This window comes from Heptranchias perlo, chromosome 2 (assembly GCF_035084215.1).
Source record: "Heptranchias perlo isolate sHepPer1 chromosome 2, sHepPer1.hap1, whole genome shotgun sequence".
Lineage (NCBI taxonomy): Eukaryota > Metazoa > Chordata > Chondrichthyes > Hexanchiformes > Hexanchidae > Heptranchias > Heptranchias perlo.
In genome coordinates, this window is record NC_090326.1 from 64,578,671 (window position 1) to 64,603,955 (window position 25,285).

The following is a 25,285-nucleotide window of genomic DNA, read 5'->3' on the forward strand; positions in this document are numbered from 1 at the left end:
TGGCAAGCAGTCTGCCAACACTCACAGTGAAGGCTTACATATAAACAATGGCCATTTGAGATAAGTTACCAGAGAGCAACGGGCACTCTTGGAACTATACCCCCCAGCTAGAGGTCAGTACTTTCAGATGAGGTCAGAGAAGAAAATTGGCAAAAGTGAAAAAAATGGGTTATATATCATATGGGAAGAGTAAAATAACAGTCAAAATAATAAAAGTAAATGAGAAAATAGGGAAGAGAATTGGAATGAAAAGACGGCAAGCCGAAGTAGGGTTAAAGACTAGACTTGTGTTTTTAATATTTAATTTAGTTATATAGTGTTAATGTTATATTAACAAAATTAAAACTCCTGGTGTTTGAGTAGCTTTATTAATGTAAAATAGGTTTGTGTCAGCTAGTTAGTGTGTGAAAAAAAAGTAAGAACAAACTAGCTAATAATAAAACACCATGGATGAATAAAGAGTTAAGGGTAAAATTGAAATTAAAGATAAAGGCATACTCAAAGTACATCAACAGTAAAAGTGAGCGTAACAAAAGGGAATATGAAGAGATTAGGAAAGAAGTAAAAAAAAAACAATTAGGAAAGCAAAGAGGAACTATGAAATTAAACTATCAAGGAATATAAAAAGAAATAGTAACGTATTCTACAGACATATAAATAACAAAAGAAAAATCAGAATAGGGATAGGGCCACTAAGGAATGCAGAAGATAAGCTCACAGATAATGACAGCAAAATGGCAGAAATATTGAATAGTTACTTTGCCTCAGTATTTACCAGGGAGACTAACAAGGTGGGCAGGACATTAGAAGAAGAGAACAAAAAAGACATAAAAACATTTACGATAGAAATGGGGGAAATGATTGATAAACTAATCAAACTTAGAGAGGATAAAATCCCAGGTCCGGATAGATTGCATCCATAATATTAAAAGAAGTTAGGGAGGAGATAGCAGAAGCACTATTACATATATATAATTTATTAGAAATGGGAATAGTGCCAGGGGACTGGCAGACAGCTAATGTTATTCCTATATTTAGGGCTATGGGGAAAGAGCATGGGAGTCGGACTAATTAGATATTTCTTTCAAAGAGCTGGCACAAGCACGATAGGCTGAATGGCCTCCTTCTGTGCTGTAACATACTATGATACTAAGTCCAGGGAACTATAAACCAGTTAGCTTAATGTTGGTGGTAGGGAAGATAATGGAATCTTCACTCAAAGATGTAATAGAAAAACATCTAGAGAATGAAAATATAATAAAGAATAGTCAACACGGATTTCAGAAGGGAAAGTCATTTTTGACCAACCTTATTGAATTCTTTGAAGAAGTAACAGAAAGAGTAGACAATGGTAATGTAGTAGATGTAATATATTTGGATTTTCAAAAGGCCTTCGATAAGGTACTGTATTGTAGACATATGACTAAGGTCAGAGCATGTGGAGTCAGGGAACCCGTAGAATGGATAACAAGTTGACTACAAAACAGAAAACGGAGAGTAGGGGTTAAGGGGACGTACTTAGACTGGCAAAAGGTGGGAAGTGGTGTTCCACAGGGATTGGTGCTGGGACCACTGTTGTTCCTAATTTCCATAAACAATTTGGATTCGGGAATCAGAAGTACAATTTCAAAATTTGTGGAAGACACCAAATTGGGGCTATAGTTAATACAAAGGGAGAATGTATCAAAATGCATAAGGACGTTAATAAACTGGCAGAATGGGCGTGTAATTAGCAAATGAATTTCAATATAGTTAAGTGTAGGGGTACGGTAGCATAGTAGTTATGTTACTGGACTAGTAATCCAGAGGCCTGGACTAAAATCCGGAGTCATGAGTTCAAATTCCGCCAAGGCAGCTGGTGAATTTAAATTCAATTAATTAAATTCAATTAATTAAATAAAAATCTGGAATTAAAATACTAGTGTCAGTAATGGTGGCCATGAAACTACCGATTGTCGTAAAAACCCATTTGGTTCACTAATGTCCTTCAGGGAAGGAAACCTGCCGTCCTTACCCGGTCTGGCCTTTTTGTGACTCCAGACCCACAGCAATGTGGTTGATTCTTAATCGCCCTCTGAAATGGCAAAGCAAGCCACTCAGTTGTAAAATCTCACTACGAAAAGTCATAATAAGAATAAAACCGGACGGACCACCCGGCATCGGACCACTAGGCACCGGACACGACAACGACAACGGCAAAAAACCAAGCCCAGTCGACCCTGCAAGGTCCTCCTTACTAACATCTGGGGACTTGTGCCAAAATTGGGAGAGCTGTCCCACAGACTAGTCAAGCAGCAGCCTGACACATCCATACTCACAGAATCATACCTTTCAGCCAACGTCCCAGATTCTTCCATCACCATCCCTGGGTATGCCCTGTCCCACCGGCAGGACAGACCCACCAGAGGTGGCGGTACAGTGATATACAGTCAGGAGGGAGTGGCCCTGGGAGTCCTCAACATTGACTCTGGACCCCATGAAATCTCATGGCATCAGGTCAAACATGGGCAAGGAAACCTCCTGCTGATTACCACCTACCGTCCTGCCTCAGCTGATGAATCAGTCCTCCTCCATGTTGAGCACCACTTGGAGGAAGCACTGAGGGTAGCAAGGGCACAAAACATACTCTGGGTGGGGGACTTCAATGTCCATCACCAAGAGTGGCTCGGTAGCACCACTGCTGGCTGAGTCCTGAAGGACATAGCTGCCAGACTGGGCCTGCGGCAGGTGGTGAGCGAACCAACATGAGGGAAAAACATACTTGACCTCGTCCTCACCAATCTACCTGTCGCAAATGCATCTGTTCATGACAGTATTGGTAGGAGTGACCACTGCACAGTCCTCGTGGAGATGAAGTCCCGTCTTCGCACTGAGGACACCATCCAACGTGTTGTGTGGCACTACCACCGTGCTAAATGGGATAGATTCAGAACAGATCTAGCAGCTCAAAACTGGGCATCCATGAGGCATTGTGGGCCATCAGCAGCAAAATTGTATTCCAGCACAATCTGTAACCTCATGGCCCGGCATATTCCTCACTCTACCATTACCAACAAGCCAGGGGATCAACCCTGGTTCAATGAGGAGTGTAGAAGAGCATGCCAGGAGCAGCACCAGGCGTACCTAAAAATGAGGTGCCAACCTGGTGAAGCTACAACTCAGGACTACATGCATGCTAAACAGCGGAAGCAACATGCTATAGACAGAGCTAAGCGATTCCACAACCAACGGATCAGATAAAAGCCCTGCAGTCCTGCCACATCCAGTCGTGAATGGTGGTGGACAATTAAACAACTAACGGGAGGAGGAGGCTCTGCAAACATCCCCATCCTCAATGATGGCGGAGTCCAGCACGTGAGTGCAAAAGACAAGGCTGAAGTGTTTGCAACCATCTTCAGCCAGAAGTGCCGAGTGGATGATCCATCTCGGCCTCCTCCCGATATCCCCACCATCACAGAAGCCAGTCTTCAGCCAATTTGATTCACTCCAAGTGATATCAAGAAACGGCTGAGTGCACTGGATACAGCAAAGGCTATGAGCCCCGACAACATCCCAGCTGTAGTGCTGAAGACTTGTGCTCCAGAACTAGCTGCCCCTCTAGCCAAGCTGTTCCAGTACAGCTACAACACTGGCATCTACCCAACAACGTGGAAAATTGCCCAAGTATGTCCTGTCCACAAAAAGCAGGACAAATCCAATCCGGCCAATTATTGCCCCATCAGTCTACTCTCAATCATCAGCAAAGTGATGGAAGGTGTCGTCGACAGTGCTATCAAGCGGCACTTACTCACCAATAACCTGCTCACCAAAGCTCAGTTTGGGTTCCGCCAGGACCACTCGGCTCCAGACCTCATTACAGCCTTGGTCCAAACATGGACAAAAGAGCTGAATTCCAGAAGTGAGGTGAGAGTGACTGCCCTTGACATCAAGGCAGCATTTGACCGAGTGTGGCACCAAGGAGCCCTAGTAAAATTGAAGTCAATGAGAATCAGGGGGAAAACTCTCCAGTGGCTGGAGTCATACCTAGCACAAAGGAAGATGGTAGTCGTTGTTGGAGGCCAATCATCTCAGCCCCAGGACATTGCTGCAGGAGTTCCTCAAGGCAGTGTCCTATGCCCAAACATCTTCAGCTGCTTCATCAATGACCTTCCCTCCATCATAAGGTCAGAAATGGGGATGTTCACTGATGATTGCACAGTGTTCAGTTCCATTCGCAACCCCTCAAATAATGAAGCAGTCTGAGCCCGCATGCAGCAAGACCTGGACAACATCCAGGCTTGGGCTCATAAGTGGCAAGTAACATTCGCGCCAGATAAGTGCCAGGCAATGACCATCTCCAACAAGAGAGAGTCTAACCACCTCCCCTTGACATTCAACGGCATTACCATCGCCGAATCCCCCACCATCAACATCCTGGGGGTTACCATTGACCAGAAACTTAACTGGACCAGCCATATAAATACTGTGGCTACGAGAGCAGGTCAGAGGCTGGGTATTCTGCGCCGAGTGACTCACCTCCTGACTCCCCAAAGCCTTTCCACCATCTACAAGGCACAAGTCAGGAGTGTGATGGAATGCTCTCCACTTGCTTGGATGAGTGCATCTCCAACAACACTCAAAAAGCTCGACACCATCCAAGATAAAGCAGCCCGCTTGATTGGCACCCCATCCACCACCCTAAACATTCACTCCCTTCACCACCGGCGCACTGTGGCTGCAGTGGGTACCATCCACAGGATGCACTGCAGCAACTCGCCAAGGCTTCTTCGACAGCACCTCCCAAATCCGTGACCTCTACCACCTAGAAGTACAAGAGCAGCAGGTACATGGGAACAACACCACCTGCACATTCCCCTCCAAGTCACACACCATCCCGGCTTGGAAATATATCGCCGTTCCTTCATCGTCGCTGGGTCAAAATCCTGGAACTCCCTTCCTAACAACACTGTGGGAGAACCGTCACCACACGGACTGCAGCGGTTCAAGAAGGCAGCTCACCACCACCTTCTCAAGGGCAATTAGGGATGGGCAATAAATGCCGGCCTCGCCAGCGACGCCCACATCCCATGAACGAATTTAAAAAAAAGTGTGAGGTAGTGCATTTTGGTAGGAAGAATAAGGAGGCCACTTACTCCTTGGACAATAAGAGCCTAAATAGGATAGAGGTGCAAAGGGAACAAGGGGTACAGATATTCAAATCACTAAAAGTTGCAACACAGGTTATTAAGGCCATAAAAAAGCAAATCAAGCACTGGGTTTCATTTCTAGAAGGATAGAATTGAAAAGCAGAGAAGTTATGTTAAACTTGTTTAGAACCTTAGTTAGACCACACTTGAAGTATTGTGCACAGTTCTGGACTCCATATTATAGAAAGGATATTGATGCATTGGAGAGGGTGCGAGAGATTCACAAGGATGGGGATCGGGCGGGAAAGTGGAGTTGAGGTCGAAGATCAGCCATGATCTTATTGAATGGCGCAGCAGGCTCGAGGGGCCGTATGGCCTATTCCTGCTCCTATTTCTTATGTTCTTATGTAAGGACTGAGAGGATATACTTATCAAGAAAGGCTGAACAGACTGGGGCTCTTCTCTCTAGAAACGAGAAGGCTGAGAGGTGACCTGTTAGAGGTCTTTAAGATAATGAAAGGGTTTGATAGGGTAGATGTCGAGAAAATGTTACCACTTCCAAAACTAAATATAAAATAGTCGCTAATAAATCCAATAGGAAATTCAGGAGAAACTGGTGGTAGGAATGTGGACTACTCTACCACAAGGAGTAATTGAGACAAATAGCATAGATACATTTAAGGGGAAACTAGATAAGCATATGAGGGAAAAAAGAATGGAAGGGTATGCTAATAGTGTTAGATGAAGTAGGGAGGGAGGAGGCTCATGTGCAGCATAAATGCCGGCAGACCAATTGGGCCGAATGGCCTGTTTCTGTGCTGTAGTTTCCATGTAACTCGCTGAACCATGAGCACATAAGAAATAGGAGAAAGAGTAGGCCATCTGGCCCCTCGAGCCTGCTCCACAATTCAATAAGATCATGGCTGATCTTCAATCTCAACTCCATTTTCCTGCCCGACCCCCATATCCGTTGATTCCCCTAGAGTCCAAAAATCTATCTATCTCAGCCTTGAACATATTCAATGACTCAGCATCCACAGCCCTCCGGGGTAGATTCACAACCCTCTGTGTGAAGAAATTCCAGTCTTAAATGTCCGACCCCTTATCCTGCGACTATACCCCTAGTTCTAGACTCTTCAGCCAGGGGAAACAACCTCTCGGCATCTACCCTGTCAAGTCCCCTCAGAATCTTATATGTTTCAATGAAGATTTTTTTTGTAAATTATCAGCCCAGGAACATGAAGGGAGCTGGTGGCGTCTAACATTAATTATTAACCTTTCTTCCCCTTTCACACTTGAATCAACCCTGCTGTAGATTTGTAGCGTTTTCTGCTTTTATTTCATACATTAGGCCATGTAATGTGACAATAAGCACATGGTAGTCTCACACTCCATTTGATAGTTGGAAATCCCAACATGTATACATGTATTTTACATATTATAAAAAGTATTACTGTAAAAAAGATTATAATGGAGGGATATCTCTTGGAGAGTGAAGAATGATTGTGCAGTATTTGAGAGATCTTTGACCCCCCTGATGCTGAGTGGAACTTCTGGCTTTTCACTACCATCATTGCTTTTTTCGGGGGCGTTTCTATCTCGTTGCGTCAGTAGTAGATTACTCAGTACTGGATTGGGGCTACGTACATCTCAACTTATGTAAACTCTCAGCAGAGCATTGTAGGCGGCCGAGGTTTGCGATTGATGCTTCTAAATCCAGAGTTCGATAACTGTGAATCACAAGATGTATTATACTGTATCCGTATAAGGGACTGAAGATAATAATGCAATGACTAGCGGAAATCAGCACTATTCTGCGCACTTCTGTGGAAAATGCATTCGTGTAGAAGTTGTCGTTTTATATGTTGTCATATAAAGGCACAAGGTCTGAGAGCTGGCAGAGTTTGAACTGTGGCGCACTAATTGCGTCGCGATGTGAGGCGAGTTTAGTTCCGCTTCTGCCCCGATCACAAGTTCTCCAATGCCAAGTGCAAAGGTTGGCCTGGACCTGAATATTTCATAAAAGTGTTCGTGCTCTTTGAAGATGGGGAACTCGTGTGTCAGTAAATCGGAGCTGGATTTGGACGAGAGGGCGCTTCGCTTTACAGGACCAGAAGGCGAGCTAAGGTCAGGGCATCTCTTCAGACCGCTGAGGAGAAGCAGGGGTCCGCACGATTCCAGGAGAAAGAAGCAGACCGTGGACAACCTGGTTCTGGACACCCTCTCGGTCATTAGGACATTAGTGGACAAGTAAGTCACTGTACGTTCAACCCCAAGGGGCAGCCAGTGTTCACTTGGAATAGAATAGTATTTTGTATGGACTAGATTTTGTTCTTTCTTTTCCAGCCTGGATTTGTAATTTTCCAGGTTAGCTCTGTATTAAAATCAACGCAAATTTAATGCTTGAAATAGATTTTACCAAACAACACCTCACTTTCAATGTGATGTAATGATGCGTGGAGAAATTGAATACAGTTCATCAAATCTAAATATACTTAATCAATTGATGACCAGAATTACGTTTTTTAAAAGTGGCACTTTTTATTGTATTAACCGAGTTTCCCCTGTTTTCCATTGCCCTTTGTATCATTGCAAAGATTTAATCTTGCACAACGAGGTAACACAGATATAATTTGTTAACTAAAAGCAATGACCAGAGTCCTAATAATATAAAAAGACAGGTTAACGAAAATTGAATGTGTGTTTTTTAAATTTCTTTTTCTCACTATTCCCTCCTCCCTCCCCCTTCCACTAACTCTTTGGGGTGAAATTGGTCTTCGGTGGTAGCACAAAACAGGTGATAACAAATCATCAGCTTGTTTTACACCCTGTCCAATCTTCTTTTCCATTGCAGATGAAATCAGGTGGGTGTAATGCTGGCTGTTGATTCCTTATGGCTCATTTTGTGCTCCCACTGAAGACCCTTTGCTGAGGTACAGTTCCATAGGGTACGTTGCTGAAGTGGCCATTATTCATGCATGACCCTTGACAGTGAGTGTTAGAAAGCCATTCAGTCACAGGGAGTCACAGTCATATACAATCCTCACTCAATGTTCACACAGACGAACTTCCTGGATATGAATCAGGAGCAGCAATCCTGACTGATTATTGTCTCCCTAACTTAGGGATGCTAAAGGCCAATTGTGGCACCCTGTACTGCCTTCTTGGATGAGTTCAGTCATCTCAGCACAGATCATGGATTGAACCGGTCTGCATGGCTTAGCTATTCACTGGACAAACTCATTGAGGGATCAGGACCCTAGGCTTTTGATGTAATGCCAGACAACATTCAATACATTTAGATGCAGTACTTGTGTCAACATGTTTTTCCCATCAATATATCTTTACTGCATTATAAAAACATGTAAATACTCTGCGTCACCCTTTCTTGGTGAGATTTTATTGCACCCGGCTAGCATTGAAGAACATTCTGCAGTAATCTTCGCAGCATGGAACTGCTGTGAAGCACAGGCCAAAGTGGAATCTCTGTAATAATAATAAGAAACAGCAAGTGTAGAAAGAGGGAGATTAACAGTCTGCCTCGTTGAGGTATAATGAATGTTAAATGTAACAATAAATGCAGGATATTACTTTAAAGCAAGCCAGGAGAATAGGACTAGAGGAAATAAATTTAAATTTAGAGGACATAAATTTAAAAGAGACGTAAGGAAGAACTTTACACAGTGATAAATATTTGAAATAATTCTCCAGCAGGGTGGTAGAGACAAAAATGTTGTTAGGGATATTGAAAATATATTTGAATATTAAAATGGGGGAGTTGGTGTAGTAGAGGCATGGATTTCAATGGGCCAAATGACCTTCACTTTCTGCTGTCCTTTTCTGCTTCATTTCTCAATGGCTAACTCAAATGATGATTGAACTTGCTTACATCACTCAGATAATGTCATAGTGATTAAATATTTGAGGCATTATAGATATATCTTTACAATTTAGCAATATATAAGTGATTTCTTATTTTCCTTGGGGTGTTTTGGCTAACACTCAAGATTGGGAAAATAACAGAAAAAATACTGGGATGGGAGGAACTACTGCGTGTGTAGGAACAGAGTGATCATGATATGTGGAATAGATTGCCAACAAAAACAGTTAATTCTTTACCCTGTAGTTGCTGGAGGAACATCTGGGGTGGAATTTGAAATTACAAGGGTAAATAAAGCGATAGATGATAAGATGCTGTACGGAACACTGTGCTGCTAGGTCAATGGAAATATTATCTGTGGAACATAGCCAGTGAGGGTTGAATAGAATACATCTTATCATCTGAGAACACCATTCTTCACAAATTGTAGCATCTGATAAAGATACAAGTTGTATTAAGAATCTCTCTCCAGTGATAACGAATTGCAACAATTCCATCATCAGTGAAACACCTTATAGTCTGAGTTTTCTGATCGGTGTTATTTGGGTTACTGCCAGTGTTAAAATAATGCCAATTGGAAATTTCAGACTTATGTTTGATAGAGATATGAGTGATCCATGATCATTCACATGATCCCATTATTAATAGATTAGAGGTGGGACTTTGATAAAAGCACACTTTTTTTTAGCTGCTGTGGATTGCCTAAGAGTCCTAAGGTTTTGGTTGAAAGTGATTAATTGACTATAAAATTTAATTAATGTATAGTTAGAGTTCTCTGGCAGTTCAGTGGGGTAAACATAACGTGTGGAGTAAAACAATAGAGACCAGGATGACCTATGATTTGTGCTGAAAGTGTAGATATAAGTGCTACAATTGGCCAGTGTTCCCAGTCTTGAGAGGGGGGAAATATCAGCCATGGTTTCCTAGTATTGACTGCTATCCAATGACCACTGCTAGAAGTGAGGACGGGATTGGGCACAGCTCTAATAGTTATCATAGTTAAATAGTTATCCATTTTCAATGTTTGATGTTCAAGCTCACCCAGAAAGAATAAGTGTTTGGGTGAGATAGTGGAGTGCTGTTGGCACCTATGAAACTGGACTCTGGCACACTCACTGTCTTCAAAAGAGGAACAGTAAGAGGAGAAAATTCCATTCTCCCCAACATCATATATTCTTGATGATGTGGTTTGCTGTCTGGTCCAAATTGTAAGATAGTATTAACCTTAACAGGTCGTTTGATTACTGAAAATGCTATTTTAACAGGAATAACGTGGGCTTGAATTTAGCTCTTCAATATAAGGAAAAGTGATTGATCTCACCGTGTGAAATATTTCTGGTCACATGAAAAACTTTTTATTTTACTAAAGACTTTGACAATGGAAGGTGTTTTCCAGAATCACTCAAGCGATTTTCTAGGATTTATTGCACTCCTGTGGAATCACCTGCAGACTTTGTGTGCATTTGGAAAGTAAAATAGAAGATTCAAACTTCTTTTAACTGATCTAACTTGGGTGTAAAACTCCTCCTGCTGATAATTTTACTTTAAAAGGTTGGTATGGTACAGAGTTACGAATCCTGTTTTAAACTCATGTCCTTTTCATTAAAATCATCAATGGGATCTTACTACGCATGTTGACATTCAAGAATATGATCTGGAATACACTGGAATGCATTGCCTGAAAGAGTGGTGGTAGCAGACTCAATACTAACTTTCAAACGGGAATTGGATAAATACTTGAAGGGAGAAAATTTGCAGGACTACGGGGAAAGAGCAGGTGATTGGGACTAATTGAATATCTCTTTCAAAGAGCTGGCACAGGCATGATGGGCCGAATGGCCTCCTTCTGTGCTGTACAATTCTATAATTCTATGTAGCTGCTCTGTGCAATCCAAAAAAAAGTTTACAAAGGCCTGATTTAAATTGCCCTTAAGTTTGTAACGTGAATTATGAAAGCTCACCGTGTGCAATGTTCACTTATCTCACCTCTTAAACTTCATTTCTCTTCAGACAATACCAGCAAAAAAAGCACCATTACTCGTTTAAGTGTAAAGTTCATGTGATTTTGAAGGATGCTTTCTGAAAGCATCAGGATACAGCCTATCAATCTTACTCTGCAGAAGAGTTTTAAGGCATATTCAAGGTAGTCTTAATGGCTTCTTGAAATCATGCCACTTAATCAAACCCATCTAGAAATGTATTGGTTGACACAGTTGCAGCCTTAACCAAAGAGAACATAACAACTCCATTTTTCACGAAGCTCCGCTGGCAGCATGGAGCCTTATTGGTGCTGGGCGTGGGTTGGAAAATCGGGCTCCTGACCTAGCATGCCCAATTTGCAGTATGCTCAATTTTCATTATGTGATTTGGGAGGGGGGTGGGGGCAGGAGGATGAGGGGGTGGGGGGGGGGTGCTAAATGAGGTTACATTACAGGCATACATAGGCCTCATTTAAATGATGGGCGGGAATATTTCCTAAGGCCTGTTCCCACTCTGCCGGCGCTACTTTGCCGGAAGTGCAGCAGAAACCCCGAGGAATTTCTCGGCCAGCATATTTAGGGCAATTAGCTCACGCACTGAATTTTATGACTTTGAACAAGGCTTTGGCTCCACCATGGACTTTGCCCATAAAAAATTGGCACATGACAGAGCATACTTGGGTGGACCATAGAGAGGAATATCAGGCTAGGAGGATTGGATGCCCGTAATGAATGAATGGGAGGAAAATTAGGTGGTCCTTGTTACGGTATATGATCCCGCCGCCCAAATTTCCTCGCTGCGCTCCACCCAAGTATTGCTCAATGCCCAAGGGGTAAAGACAAAAATCTACCGCAACATTTCCAAGTTCAACAACAACTCATGGAGTATGTTCACTGCTTTAACAATATCCGTTCTCATAGACCATGCTTCTCCTGGAATACTGCATACAGTTTTAGTGTCCATACTTAAGAAAAGACATACTTGCTCTCGAGGCAGTACAAAGAAGGTTCACTCGGTTAATCCCGGGGATGAGGGGGCGGACATATGAGGAGAGGTTGAGTAGATTGGGACTCTACTCATTGGAGTTCAGAAGAATGAGAGGCGATCTTATTGAAACATATAAGATTGTGAAGGGGCTTGATCGGGTGGATGCGGTAAGGATGTTCCCAAGGATGGCTGAAACTAGAACTAGGGGGCGTAATCTTAGAATAAGGGGCTGCTCTTTCAAAACTGAGATGAGGAGAAACTTCTTCACTCAGAGGGTAGTAGGTCTGTGGAATTTGCTGCCCCAGGAAGCTGTGGAAGCTACATCATTAAATAAATTTAAAACAGAAATCGACAGTTTCCTAGAAGTAAAGGGAATTAGGGGTTACGGGGAGTGGGCAGGAAATTGGACATGAATTTAGATTTGAGATTAGGATCAGATCAGCCATGATCTTATTGAATGACGGAGCAGGCTCGAGGGGCTGATTGGCCTACTCCTGCTCCTATTTCTTTCCTACCTCAGTACGTCACAGGAGACCTGCGACAGCATCTCTGCTTCACTGCAGAGATAGTGACTGAGCTAAGCCACTTGCTGCAGGCTGATTTACAGACAACTTCAAGGACTGAGATGCGTCTTCCCATTGCTGTGAAGGGCACTATACCATCATACCTCTATGAAACAGAGACCTGGCTCAAAAAAAGGGGAGGATCGGTAACTTAATATTCCTGGCTACAAGGTATTCAGGAACGATAGGGAAGGGGAGAAAAAGGAGGGGGTGGTGGCAGTATTGATCAACGATACTGTTACAGCATTGGAAAGGGATGGTGTACTTGAGAGTTCAAAGACAGAATCTATTTGGTTAGAATTAAGGAACAATAGAGGAGCTGTTACACTGTTGGGTGTATACTATAGGCCACCAAATAGTGGGAAGGAGATGGAAGAACAAATTTGCAGGCAAATTTCAGAAAGATGCAAAAACTGTAGAGTAGTGATGACTTCAATTATCCTAATATAGACTGGGAAAATAACAGTGTTAAGGACAAAAAGGGGGAGAAAATTCTGAAATGTGTACAAGAAAACTTTCTTGATCACTATGCTTCCAGCCCTGTGAGGAGGGAAACACTGCTGGATCTGATTCTGGGGAATGAAGTGGGGCAGATGGAGCATGTTTCAGTGGGGGAGCATTTGGGAAATAGTGATCACAGTATCATTAGAAAAGGACAAGGTAGGTGAAGATACTCAACCGGAAGAGGGTTAATTTCAGTGGGTGTAGTATATATTTGGATTTTCAAAAGGCATTTGATAAGGTGCCACACAAGAGGCTGTTCCACAAGATTAGGGCTCATGGGATTGGGGTAATATATTAGCATGCATTGAGGATTGGTTAACAGACAGAAAACAAAGAGTAGGGATAAACGGGTTATTTTCAGTGGAGTTGAGGTAGAAGATCAGCCATGATCTTATTGAATGGCGGAGCAGGCTCAAGGGGCCATATGGCCTACTCCTGTTCCTATTTCTTATTTTCTTATTTACAATGTTAAAGGGGATGCAGGAATAGAGAGACCTGGGGGTGTATGTACACCAATATTTGAAGGTGGCAGGACAAGTTGAGAAGGCTGTTAAAAAAGCGTACGGGATCCTTCGCTTTATAAATAGAGGCATAGAGTACAAAAGCAAAGAAGTTATGCTAAACCTTTATAAAACATTGATTAGGTCCCAGCTGGAGTATTGTGTCCAATTCTGGGCACCACACTTTAAAAAGGATGTCAAGGTGTTAGAGAGGTTGCAGAAGAGATTTACTAGAATGGAACCAGGGATGCAGGACTTCAGTTACGTGGAGAGACTAGAGAAGCTGGGGATGTTCTCCTTAGAGCAAAAAAAGTTAAGGGAAGATTTAATAGAGGTGTTCAAAATCATGAAGGGTTTTGATAAACAAGGCGAAACTGTTTCCAGTGGCAGAAGGGTCAGTAACCAAAGGATACAGATTTAAAGTAATTGGCATAAGAACCAGAGGCTTGATGAGGAGATTTTTTTTATGCACTGAGTTGTTATGACCTGGAATGCACTGCCTGAGAGGGTGCTGGAAGCAGACTCAATAATAACCTTCAAAAGGGAATTAGATAAATATTTGAAGGGGAAAACATTTGCAGGGCTGTGGGGAAAGAGCAGGGGAGTGGGACCAATTGGGTATCTCTTTCAATTAGCCAGCACAAGCACGATGGGCCAAATGGTCTCGTTCTGTGCTGTATCATTCTATGAAAAAGAAAGAAAGACTTGCATTTATATAGCGCTATTCACAACCTCAGGACATCCCAAAGCACTTTACAGCATTTTTGAAGTGCAGTCACTGTTGTAATGTAGGAAACGTGGCAGCCGATTTGCAAGCTCCCACAAACAGCAATTTGATAATGACCAGTTAATCTATTTTAGTGATGTTAATTGAGGGATAAATATTAGCCAGGACACCAGAGATAACCCTGCTGCCCTTCTTCGAAATAGTGCCACAGGATCTTTTACATCCACCTGAGAGGGCAGACGGGGCCTCGGTTTAATGTCGCACCTGAAAGACGGCACCTTCAACAATGCAACACTCCCTCAGTACTGCAGTGTCAGTCTAGATTTTGTGCTCAATTCTTTGGAGTGGGATTTTGAACCCATGACCTTCTGACTCAGAGGCAAGAGTACTACCAACTGAGCCATAGCTGACACAACTGTGATTCTATGAAACAGGGTCCTTACAGGCCACAACAGGAGATATCCGCCAGATAAATCTGTCTGTAGTTCCTTTCTGTATAAACCAGGTGACTGATGCAACATTTGCCAGAGCAAACAGCCTTAATCACTTTCCCAGTGGAAATAAAACACCAAGTGGAGAGGGCATAGAATCTTTACCAGTTGGCAGATTTCCACACAGTCCAGCCGATGGAACCCATGTGCAAGATGTTCAATACATATTAACACAAATGCACACATGAACAGGAAGCAGTACTTCTCCATAAATGTGCAGGTGACTTCAGACCACAGAAACGTGATCCTGCACGTTAATGCGGGTTAACCGGCGAGTGCTACAAGTCTTTCATTATGCACTGGTGCCTGCATTATTTGACAGTCTCCAAGAGAATGAGCTGATGGCTGTTCAGAGACAAGCCCTAGTAGCCATGGCTGATAAGCCCAATTGGGAACCCCCATGCAGAGCAGATCACCGATACTATGAGGCCCATGCTAGCACCCAAGACACTGTGGCTCACACCATAATGATGCTGAAGCAACTATTCCTTAGGACTTGAAAATATTGGAGTAGTTATTTGCCTTTATCGCCTGGGCAGGGTGCTGATCTGCAGTCCAGCAAAAGCCTCCAAAATCATCACCATCTGCTGCATGATGCACAATTGTTCCATCCAGTGAGTAGGCCCGTGGGGTTGCCAGCCCACAGGAAAAAGATGAGGAGGAGCAGGGCACCATTGGTGGAAATGATGTACATGCATGGTGATTGGTACAGAACTTTGTGATTGCAAACTACTTTCCGTATGGATGACTCCTACCACTGACCAGTTTTTTTTGCAAAGAACTCATATAACTTGTCACTCCAAAAATGTGCTACACATTCTATCTGCTCAAGCTGAAATGCCATCTTTCCACAGCCTCTACCCAACTGTCCAAACAAAGGAGAAATGAACAGATCTCTATTTATATTGTTATATTTACATTTGCAAATGTGCACCCCCTTGGTAACCCTATAAGATGTGCTTGTCCTACTTCTTAACCTAAATCCATGTCTTTTTAAAAATTCATTCTGGGGATATGGGCATTGCTGGCAAGGCTGGCATTTATTGCCCATCTTTAGTTGCCCAAACTGAGTGGTATGCTAGGCCACTTCAAAAGGCAGTTAAGAGTGCTTATTGAGTGGGAGGCACCTTTGCGATGGCAGGTTCAGGGTGGGTGGTATGTTTGTTGGGATGATTGGGGTCTTGAACCTCTGGGTACAGAACATGCAATGTCCCTGCAACTGCTGGAGCCACATCTGACAAAGCAGTGGATACCAGCACTTGGGCAATCCATTGAGAGGCCTTGTATGAAATAGGACAATGTACAGCCAGCTTGAGAGGAAGCCACCACAATAAACCAGTATTACTGTAAGAGTTATATGAGCTTTGCAGGCTCTGTGCTGCCTAAAGCAAACTAGTACATTAGCAAGCGGGATATAAAACTGCACAGCAAACTGAGTGTCTCTTGTGTTTTTCCATTGTGACATTTATTAGGATTTTATGACTCTCAGTTTATTTTAGGTCAAACATTGACTTATACATTAGACTATTTTAAAACCTGCCAGTGCCTACTTTACTTGTTATGCCTAATATTATTGAAAATGTTATTATTTAAGCTATAGCACAATATAGACAACTTGGGAGTGAAATTGATCCAAGCCAGTAGCGCAAAATGGGAATGGAAAAGAAAATCAGGCGCTGGTGTGAAATGAACTGTTTTGCTTTACTGACGTTGACCAATTTCACCCCCCTTAAATCTGCACCTCTTCAGTGGAAAATAGAACACATCATTAAGTGATAGAATTTTCAACCTTGAATTATTAGAAATATGGTGTTTAGTCAGTAATTGAGAAGAGAACGCAGTAACTCACAAATGGCATCGGGGACAGATTTCCTCTGCGCTGTGTGTAAAACAAATCCTAAGCTTTCTCTGTAGTTGCAAGTAAGTTACGTATGTCATAGAATCATAGAAAGTTACGGGAGAGAAGGAGGCCATTCGGCCCATCGTGTCCGTGCCGGCCAAAAAAGAGCTAGCCAGCTTAATCCCACTTTCCAGCATTTGGTCCGTGGCCCGGTAGGTTATGGCACATCAAGTGCACATCCAAGTACTTTTTAAATGAGTTGAGGGTTTCTGCCTCTACCACCCTTTCAGGCAGTAAGTTCCAGACCCACACCACCCTCTGGGTGAAAAAACTTCTCCTCAGCTCCCCTCTAATCCTTCTACCAATTACTTTAAATCCATGCCCCCTGGTCACTGATCCCTCTGCTAAGGGAAATAGGTCCTTCCTATCCATTCTATCTAGGCTCCTCATAATTTTATATACCTCAATTTAACCACTCCACAGCCTCCTCTGTTCCAAAGAAAACAACCCCAGCCTATCCACTCTTTTTTCATAGGTAAAATTCTCTAGCCTTGGCGACATTCTCGTAAATCTCCTCTGTACCCTCTCTAGTGCAATCACATCTTTCCTGTAATATGGTGACCAGAACTGTATGCAGTACTTAAGCTGTGGCCTAACTAGAGTTTATACAGTTCTAATGTAACCTCCCTGCTCTTGTATTTTATGCTTTAGCTAATAAAGGAAAGTATTCCATATGCCTTCTTAACCACCTTATCTACCTGTCCTGCTACTTTCAGGGATCTGTGGACCTGCACTCCAAGGTCCCTCTGTTCCTCTCAGTATCCTCCCATTTATTGTGTATTCCCTTGCCTTGTTTGCTCTCCACAAATGGATTACCTCACACTTCTCCGGATTGAATTCCAACTGGTGAGTTATAAAATATTTCATGGTTGAACAATGTGTATAACTTTCTTACTACACAAAACAATATAAAAATGGACGTGCTTTATCAGGTCATGGTACAAAATAAAATGAATGTAACATTGCAGATTAAATGATATTACAAAGAATTACCTAGAATTTTACAGCACAGAAACAGGCCATTCGACCCAACAGGTCTATGCCGATGTTCATGCTCCACACGAGCCTCCTCCCACCTTACTTCATCTCACCTTATCGATACATCCTTCTATTCCTTTTTCCCTCATGTACTTAGCTAGCTTCCCCATAAATGCATCTATGTTATTCGCCTCATAAAGGAAAGTATTCCATGTGCCTTCTTAACCACCTTATCTACCTGTCCTGCTACTTTCAGGGATCTGTGGACCTGAACTCCAAGGTCCCTCTGTTCCTCTACGCCTCTCAGTATCCTCCCATTTATTCCATGTGGTAGCGAGTTCCACATTCTCATCACACTTTGAGTAAAGAAGTTTCTCCTGAATGCCTTATTGGATTTATTACTGACTGTAAGTAATATATTTTACTGTTTGAGTCTTAAGGCAAAAAGGCTGCAAGGTGGTTTGTTCCAAAATATAATAGCTTTATTAATATTAAGAAGTTATAATAAGTAACAAAGATGTTAAAATACAAGAATACAATTAAACATTCTATTAAGATGAATACAACCTGACAAAGTTTACACTTGTATAAAGTTTGGAGGTGCACCTTTCAAAGGTTTTGATTAGTTGAGCGGCCCAGCCTCGCACCGAAAATGTTCTAATCAATACTAAAAAGCTCCCATCTTTATATGTTTTAGAGACAGCTAGCTCTATATGGGCCTCCCATCAATCATCCTCTCTGTCCCATGGGACTGCTATCGGTCCTACTCCCTTATACACACAACATTTGGCTTTACCACCTCCCTCATGATTAGTTGCCTCTGAGATGTCAATAGCTCTTATGTTCACACAAAACATAATAAAGCTAGAGACAACTTCCCTTTCCTAAGTTATAAAAAAGGCAATGAGGATGGCACCAAATGCTCATTACCCAAAGACCTCTTTCACAAGGTCATAAAAAGCTTGTTTTGGATAGACAGAAAGCTTTTTGTTCACAGGAAAACTAACATAAGGCTTTTCACTAACGAGGTTTACAATAATATAGAAAGCTTGTACAATGCTTTTCTTACATTCCCTTCTTCTGAGCTTACAGGAGAAACCCTTTAGGCTTACACTCCTGTCCCATCTTTAGTTCACAGCTTGGTAGCACACTACATCCATTTGCCTATTCAGCTTTTTATACATTGAGGATACTACACAAAGCATTATGATAGCAATTACAATGAAAACAAACTGAGCAAGGATTAAAACCTGTGACAGAATTCTAACCCAAGGATGTTATCCTACATTATATATAGTTTCCCACTGTTTAGGTTCTCCTAGCTGTCCTATATTGCTTTCTACGGCCGCATTTCATTGTTGTAGATCAATTAGGTAATGCTTTGATGTGATTGTCCGGTCAAGTATCGTTTTAAGATTCAGTGACAGTGGTAGAATCGGATGTCCAAACTGTATAATCGCCTTCTGGGCTTTCTCCTTTAAACTGATTTCCATCTGAATTTCCGTAGCATTATGAACGTTCACTGGGATCAGGACTGAACTTGCAATTCTCGTAGGTAACTCAGGAGTAAAGCAAAATGATGAAGTTAATACGGGGCACTCCTTTTCCCATAGCGGTAAACCAAGTCCGATGTCGTCATACAGTAACAACCTCTCCCCAGTATTTCCGTGCCTTGCTCATCCTGATTTTCATCTTTGAATACTAACAGTACAATTGGGGGAATGCTCATCTAGGGTGAAATCACAAGCCAGGACACTGTTCTGGTGACATCACATCGACACGTCCACGTGCCTTTGATCCGATTACAGCAAGATAAATCTGGTACTGCCCAGGTTTCCCCATTCTTGACCAATACCTTTGGATAATTAACCAATTCATTATGTATGTCACCTTCAAGGATGCCTATGGACTCCACCTTGAAGACTTCTAAAACTTTCTGATTTGGTGAAAGGCATGGGATGGCAACAGTCACAGTGAAAACTTGTCCTATTCTCCGCCTTTCACAGGTGTGTTTCACTGGGTATACAGATCCCAGTCACTTAATGTTACAATGGTTTCCTGCCATTTCAGTCCATATATCTAGCTGTTCATCAGTTATAAAAGAAGGAATACAATTAATCTTGACATCTTTCAATCCCTTTTGCACCTGAGACAGCATAAACGCACCGTACATACTGCACGTGATCGCTTTGGCGAGCTGAGTTTAGATGTCATTGTGCAACTTATCACTTCATTCATTTTCTTCTGAGTCTGCCGAAAGTTGTCAACCATCTACTTCAAAGACACTAAAACATGTTGCCGTTCATCCAACGACCCTTAGACTACCCTATTCTCCCCTTTCATAATACCCTTTAATTACTTTTGCATGGCTTCATCATGTTCCCACATGCTTTCTATATCTATTCTGTTCCAAGCAGCCGTTCCTGCTGTAGCCCCTATCCTCAACCATTCCGCTACTTCCTGTTTTCCTCTCTCTCTAATGGGGGGATGTGGTGTTATTCTTTGGGTCTGCATCTATATCTCGACCTGAATTTCTCTCCATAAACTGTCTTAAGTTTCTGAGACAACATCTGTTGGTAGAGTCCCTCATATGTGTCATTACACAAACTGATAGCAAAGCAATTTTTGAAAAATTAAACAGAACAGGGAAGATTTCAAATCTCACATTGTTATATAGGGTCTGATATGTTTTGAAAACCAATAAACCATTGCTGGGGCCCTTGTCTGCAACCGGGCATCCAGTAGAGGCCGAATGGGCGGTTGCATCTGACGACTTCCCTTCTTGATTACTTCAAAGCAGAAGGACCAGGATGATCCCACTCTGGCCTCTCTAGATATGCACCCATAGCAATCGCTTCCAGATCTGAGGGAAATTGAGACAGTTAGTCATTGCCCATGTCCCATTAGGGAACGCAAATGTGCTCTCAGTATCACCCTTATAGGATATGCCAAAAGGCCCAATGTCATTGTCTTTACTGGTGTTTGCACTCATCCGATACCACTAGATAGCAGTTAATTCTTTTCCCTTGCCGATACAGGTACATGTTAATCGAAGCCCTTTCTCTGCTGGTACCATAAGATCATAAGAGATAGGAGCAGGAGTAGGCCATTTGGCCCCTTGAGCCTGCTCCGCCATTCAATGAGATCATGGCTGATCTGATTTTTACCTCAACTCCACTTTCCTGCCTTTTCCCCATATCCGTTGACTCCCTTGCTGATCAAATATGTGTCTAACTCAGCCTTGAATGTATTCAACGACTCAGCCTACACAGCTTTTTGGGGTAAAGAATTCCAAAGATTCACGACCCTCTGGGAGAAGAAATTCCTCCTCATTTCCGTCTTAATCGGGCAACCCCTTATTCTGAGACTATGCCCCGTAGTTTTAGATTCCCCCATGAGGGGTAACATCCTCTCAGCATCTACCCTATCGAGTCCCCTCAGAATATTGTGTGTTTCAATAAGATCTCCCCTGATTCTTCTGAACTCCAATGAGTATAGACCCAACCTGTTCAATCTTTCCTCATAAGACAACACTTCCAAACCCGGAATTAACTTAATGAACCTTCTCTGAACTGCCTCTGAATTGGCACACGTGCCAAAAAGTCCAGTCTTGACCATGGCCTGGTATTATTGGTGATATAACTCATGACGACACAGTACCAGCTGTCCCGAAGGTGTCCAGCTTCACCGAGGGGCAACACGCAGCCCAACACGACAGCTCATGGTGCAACCTTGGTAATATGTAATATACCTACAAAATGTAATATATGCTCTTGGTTTATACCCGACACAATTATTTATTCAATTATGTGGCAAGCATAAAATATCTAATCGCTTGACTGTTGTGCTACTACCAAATTACTAAATTTCAAAGAATAATCCCTTTGGCTGTAACAAATCCAGAAAAACAGATTCAAGAAACAAATGTGTGAGAGAGAGAGATTGCCTAGCTTCTCTGTCCTATCTCTCTCTTTCTCTCTCACTCTCTCTCTCGCAGCCTGTCTGAAATTAACCCTGTCTATCCCACAAACAGATTGATCTCTCTTTCCCATCGTAGCTTGCAGCCTGTCTGCCATCCATAAAAGGCTGCACGTACGCAGCTCTGCTCTTATCTTCTAGTCGTAAATTATCCCACCCCTCATGCTGACTCTGTGTTAAACAGCTTTAGATGAACCGTACCACGTAACGTGACTACTTCATCTTTTATCTCTGCTGTGTACTTACAAGCTGCTTTTGTTCACACAGAGACAGTGCCTCGCCTCCCCCGGCACTGCCCTCTTGCTAAATGTGTAGATGTTTTGTGAGTTGGGATACTTGACTATGCTCAGGTCTCAAGATGTTCAGATCCCCACTCCTCGTCCCATGCTATTAAAGGCTCATCAGACTCATAGCCTAGTAATGTCCTTCTGGAGTCGGTCTCGTCCTTCTCAATTGTCATTGTTCATGATCCATGAAAGGATTATAGGAACGATGGAATGTATACCCTTGCGGTATCCTGTCCCTGCCACTTCTTTATCTGGTTAATGTATACCCACTATCCTTTTTATCAGCCTGAATATTGTACACATTATTACTCAAGTTGTCTATTGTGGAGAAGGGTCCTTCAAATTTCTTTGCCCATTTTCCTGTGACATTGTTCAGTTTTACCATCACCTTATCCCCCACTTCAAGACCCTTTACATAAGGACCAAACTTGTGCCGGCACTTATTATTGTAGCCAATTGATAGGGCGGAACTTAGGTACATCTGACGCAAATGAGCGTGTAACTGCTCCATATATGTGTTTGTGGTCACATCCTTGTGTTGAGGTCCGGAGGGCACCGCCTAGCCAAAGCTCTGGCAACCACACCCGGCTTCCAGTCATGACCTTGAATGGAGTATGTCCCGTCGTCCGTGAGGGGGTACGGCGAATAACCATCAATATAAGTGGCAGAACAACATCCCAAGTCTTATCAGCCTCTGCCTTGGCAACTCGCTGCTTTCGGGGACGATTCATACGCTCAACCATCTCAGCTGCCTGAGGGTTATATAGAATGTGGAATTATTGCCTGATTCCTAGGAGCTTTAATGTCTCCTTCATGACCTGATCAGTGAAATGAGTCCCTTGATTGGACTCAATTGTATTTGGCAATCCCCAGTGAGTGAAAACATGCTCAATAAGTATCTTTGCAGCTTGGGTGGCAGTGACGCGTCTCACAGGGATAGTCTCAACCCATTTAGAAAAGCAGTCAATTATAACCAAGACATACTGGTTACCCATCTGAGTGCTCTGAAACGGGCCAATGTAATCAATCTGCAAATTTCTCCACTGGCCATGGGATGCTGGCACATGGCTAGCGGTCATACTGGACACACGTGAGGCAATCTATAATAATGGCATTCACGGTCTGATCCATACAAGGCCACCGCATCTGCTGCATTAGCATTTGGACCAGGCTGTCTCCCTTCTGGTGTCCACTAGAGGTGTGGGTCCAACGTACCACCTTATTACGAAATGACTGCGGGACTACCCGTTTACCCTGATAAACCAACAAGTTATTCTGTACTGTAAAATCATCCCATCTGTTAAAGGCATCTTGGGCTATGAGCCCTCACCTTTGATGGCCACCTGGACTGATTTAATCCAAGGGGTCCTGATCCTGCCCCTCTGCAAGATCCAGAGTGGGTGTTTCACTTTGAACTCTAGTTATCTGGCCCTGCAAGGCTAAGGGAGGTTCCACACTTCTAGGGCAGCCTTGAACGTCTTGGCTAGCTGATTTGCCTTGTCATTTTCACTGGCCCAGGGGGCCATTTCAGAATGGGCTCAGACTTAAACCACCCCCAAGGGCTGTTGCCTCTTTTCAGCCTCTGCCAGTATCCACTGGATCAGCCCTACCGAAGACAATGTCTTACTGTCCGCAGAGGTAAATACCCGTTTATTCCAAATTGGTAGGTAGTCAGTTAAAGACAAACAGGTAAAATCACTGTCGGAGAATATAGTGAGAGGGCACTGAAGCTCCGACGTCTGTAACACATAAGCTGCTGCTGCCAGCTCTGCCTGTTGGGCAGAGCTACCTCCCTTTAGCTGCACTGATTTTTCAATTCCCAACCTGGAAACATAGATCCCAAACCCCACTATCGATCCTCCTGGAGTGAGGTGACTAGATCCATCCACAAAAACATGCGTGGAACCTTCCATAGGACCCGGGACAAAGGGTCCTTCACTGGGCTCAGGGATGGTTGTAGCCCACCCATGTGGCTTTCCAGGTAGCAACATCCCAGCCACCAAATATAAAGGAGTGCAGACATGCCAGACCTCTCTCCTGCAGACCTAAAGTCCACCTTGCTATATGGCTGTTAGAAGCTGACCCATCCCTGAAGACCCCTGATTACAATAATTCCGTAGGGGTGTGAGCGGTCAAAAGAATGATCTTATCCAGTCCCGTAATGTAGGAGAACTTCGCTGTCCCCCAATACACCTGCCAACAAGTGTCTCTCATTGGCAGTATATGTCTGCTCCACCAGTGCCAATACTCGGGAAGCGTAAGCTTTGCATGGCTCTCTTGGAGGAAGATGGCAGACAAGGGCATGTCCAATGCCCCGACCTCCATGGAGAAGGGTCTACCATTCTCTGGAATCTTTAATGTCGGTGCCTGCGCCAGAGCCCGTTTTAAATCTTTCACTGCCTGCTCCTGTGGAGGGCCCCATTCCAATATTGGCCCTTTCCGCAGGAGGGCGTATAATGATGCTGTACGGGCAGCAAAATTCTCTATAAAATCTCAGTAGTGTCCAATCATTCCTAAGAATGTTCCAAGGGAGGAGACATCTCTGGGAATCGGATTCTGACCCACAGCCTTAATTTTATCTTCACTGACCTTACGTATACCATATGTTATAATTACTCCTGGGTACCGCACTGTGAGCTGTGCTATCTGAGTCTTCTTTGGGTTTACTTTTATCCTGCTTTCCCATAAGAGAGTTAAAAGTTCTTTGAGCAGAGTGTAATGCTCTTCTATAGTTTCCGTATGGGTAATATATCGTCTACATACTGGACAAGAGCCTCCGGTTGGCTGAACCCTTGTAACACTTTATTCAGTAACTGATGGAATATAGAGGGTGAGTTGTGGAAACCCTCGGGTAAACAGCTCCAACTGTATTGTCGTTCACAGAAGGAATTAGTACTGACATTCAGGGGTTAAAGGCACTGACCAAAAACCATTCGATATATCGAGAACTGAAAATATCTTGGAGCTGGCTGAGGTGTGCATGAGGGTGTCAGGCTAGGGGCTGCCGAGGCCGTGTACTTATTCATCTCTTGGTAATCAATAGTTAGTCGCCAGGATCTGTTTTTTTAACCGGCCCTATTGGGGAGTTGGTAGACCTGACTGTCTCTCGCAAAACCCTTGCTGCACTAGGGACTGTATAATCTCAGCGACCGGTCTCTCTGCCTTTTTTGGGAATCAATATTGTCGGGCAGGACGCAGAGGGTTGGGGCCCTGTACTATCACCTCCTGTTCTATCTTTCCACATTGTGAGCAGCCCAATATTTTGTCTGTAGGAGGATCTCTAATAGGGTCTCTAAATTATATCCCTTCTGAATTCTGACTGAATGAATACATCCTTCTCTATTCTCACATATCCCAAACCGAGTACTCCAAATTTCCACATGC

At 43.2% G+C, this 25,285-nt stretch overlaps 1 protein-coding gene across 3 annotated transcripts in view; it reads left to right on the plus strand.

Moving 5' to 3' along the window:
• Positions 1 to 6,767: 6,767 nt before the first annotated feature.
• Positions 6,768 to 25,285, plus strand: part of LOC137339773 (RING finger and SPRY domain-containing protein 1-like) — a 100,672-nt gene continuing 82,154 nt past the window's right edge. Inside the window, exon 1 of one of the 3 annotated variants that reach the window (XM_068001923.1) lies at positions 6,768 to 7,376. In XM_068001923.1, coding sequence (XP_067858024.1) covers positions 7,171 to 7,376 — 206 coding nt within the window. In that variant the 5' untranslated portion in view covers positions 6,768 to 7,170. Of the gene's footprint in view, positions 7,387 to 25,285 lie in introns of all 3 variants that reach the window. The other 2 variants (XM_068001922.1, XM_068001924.1) reach the window with 2 other exon arrangements.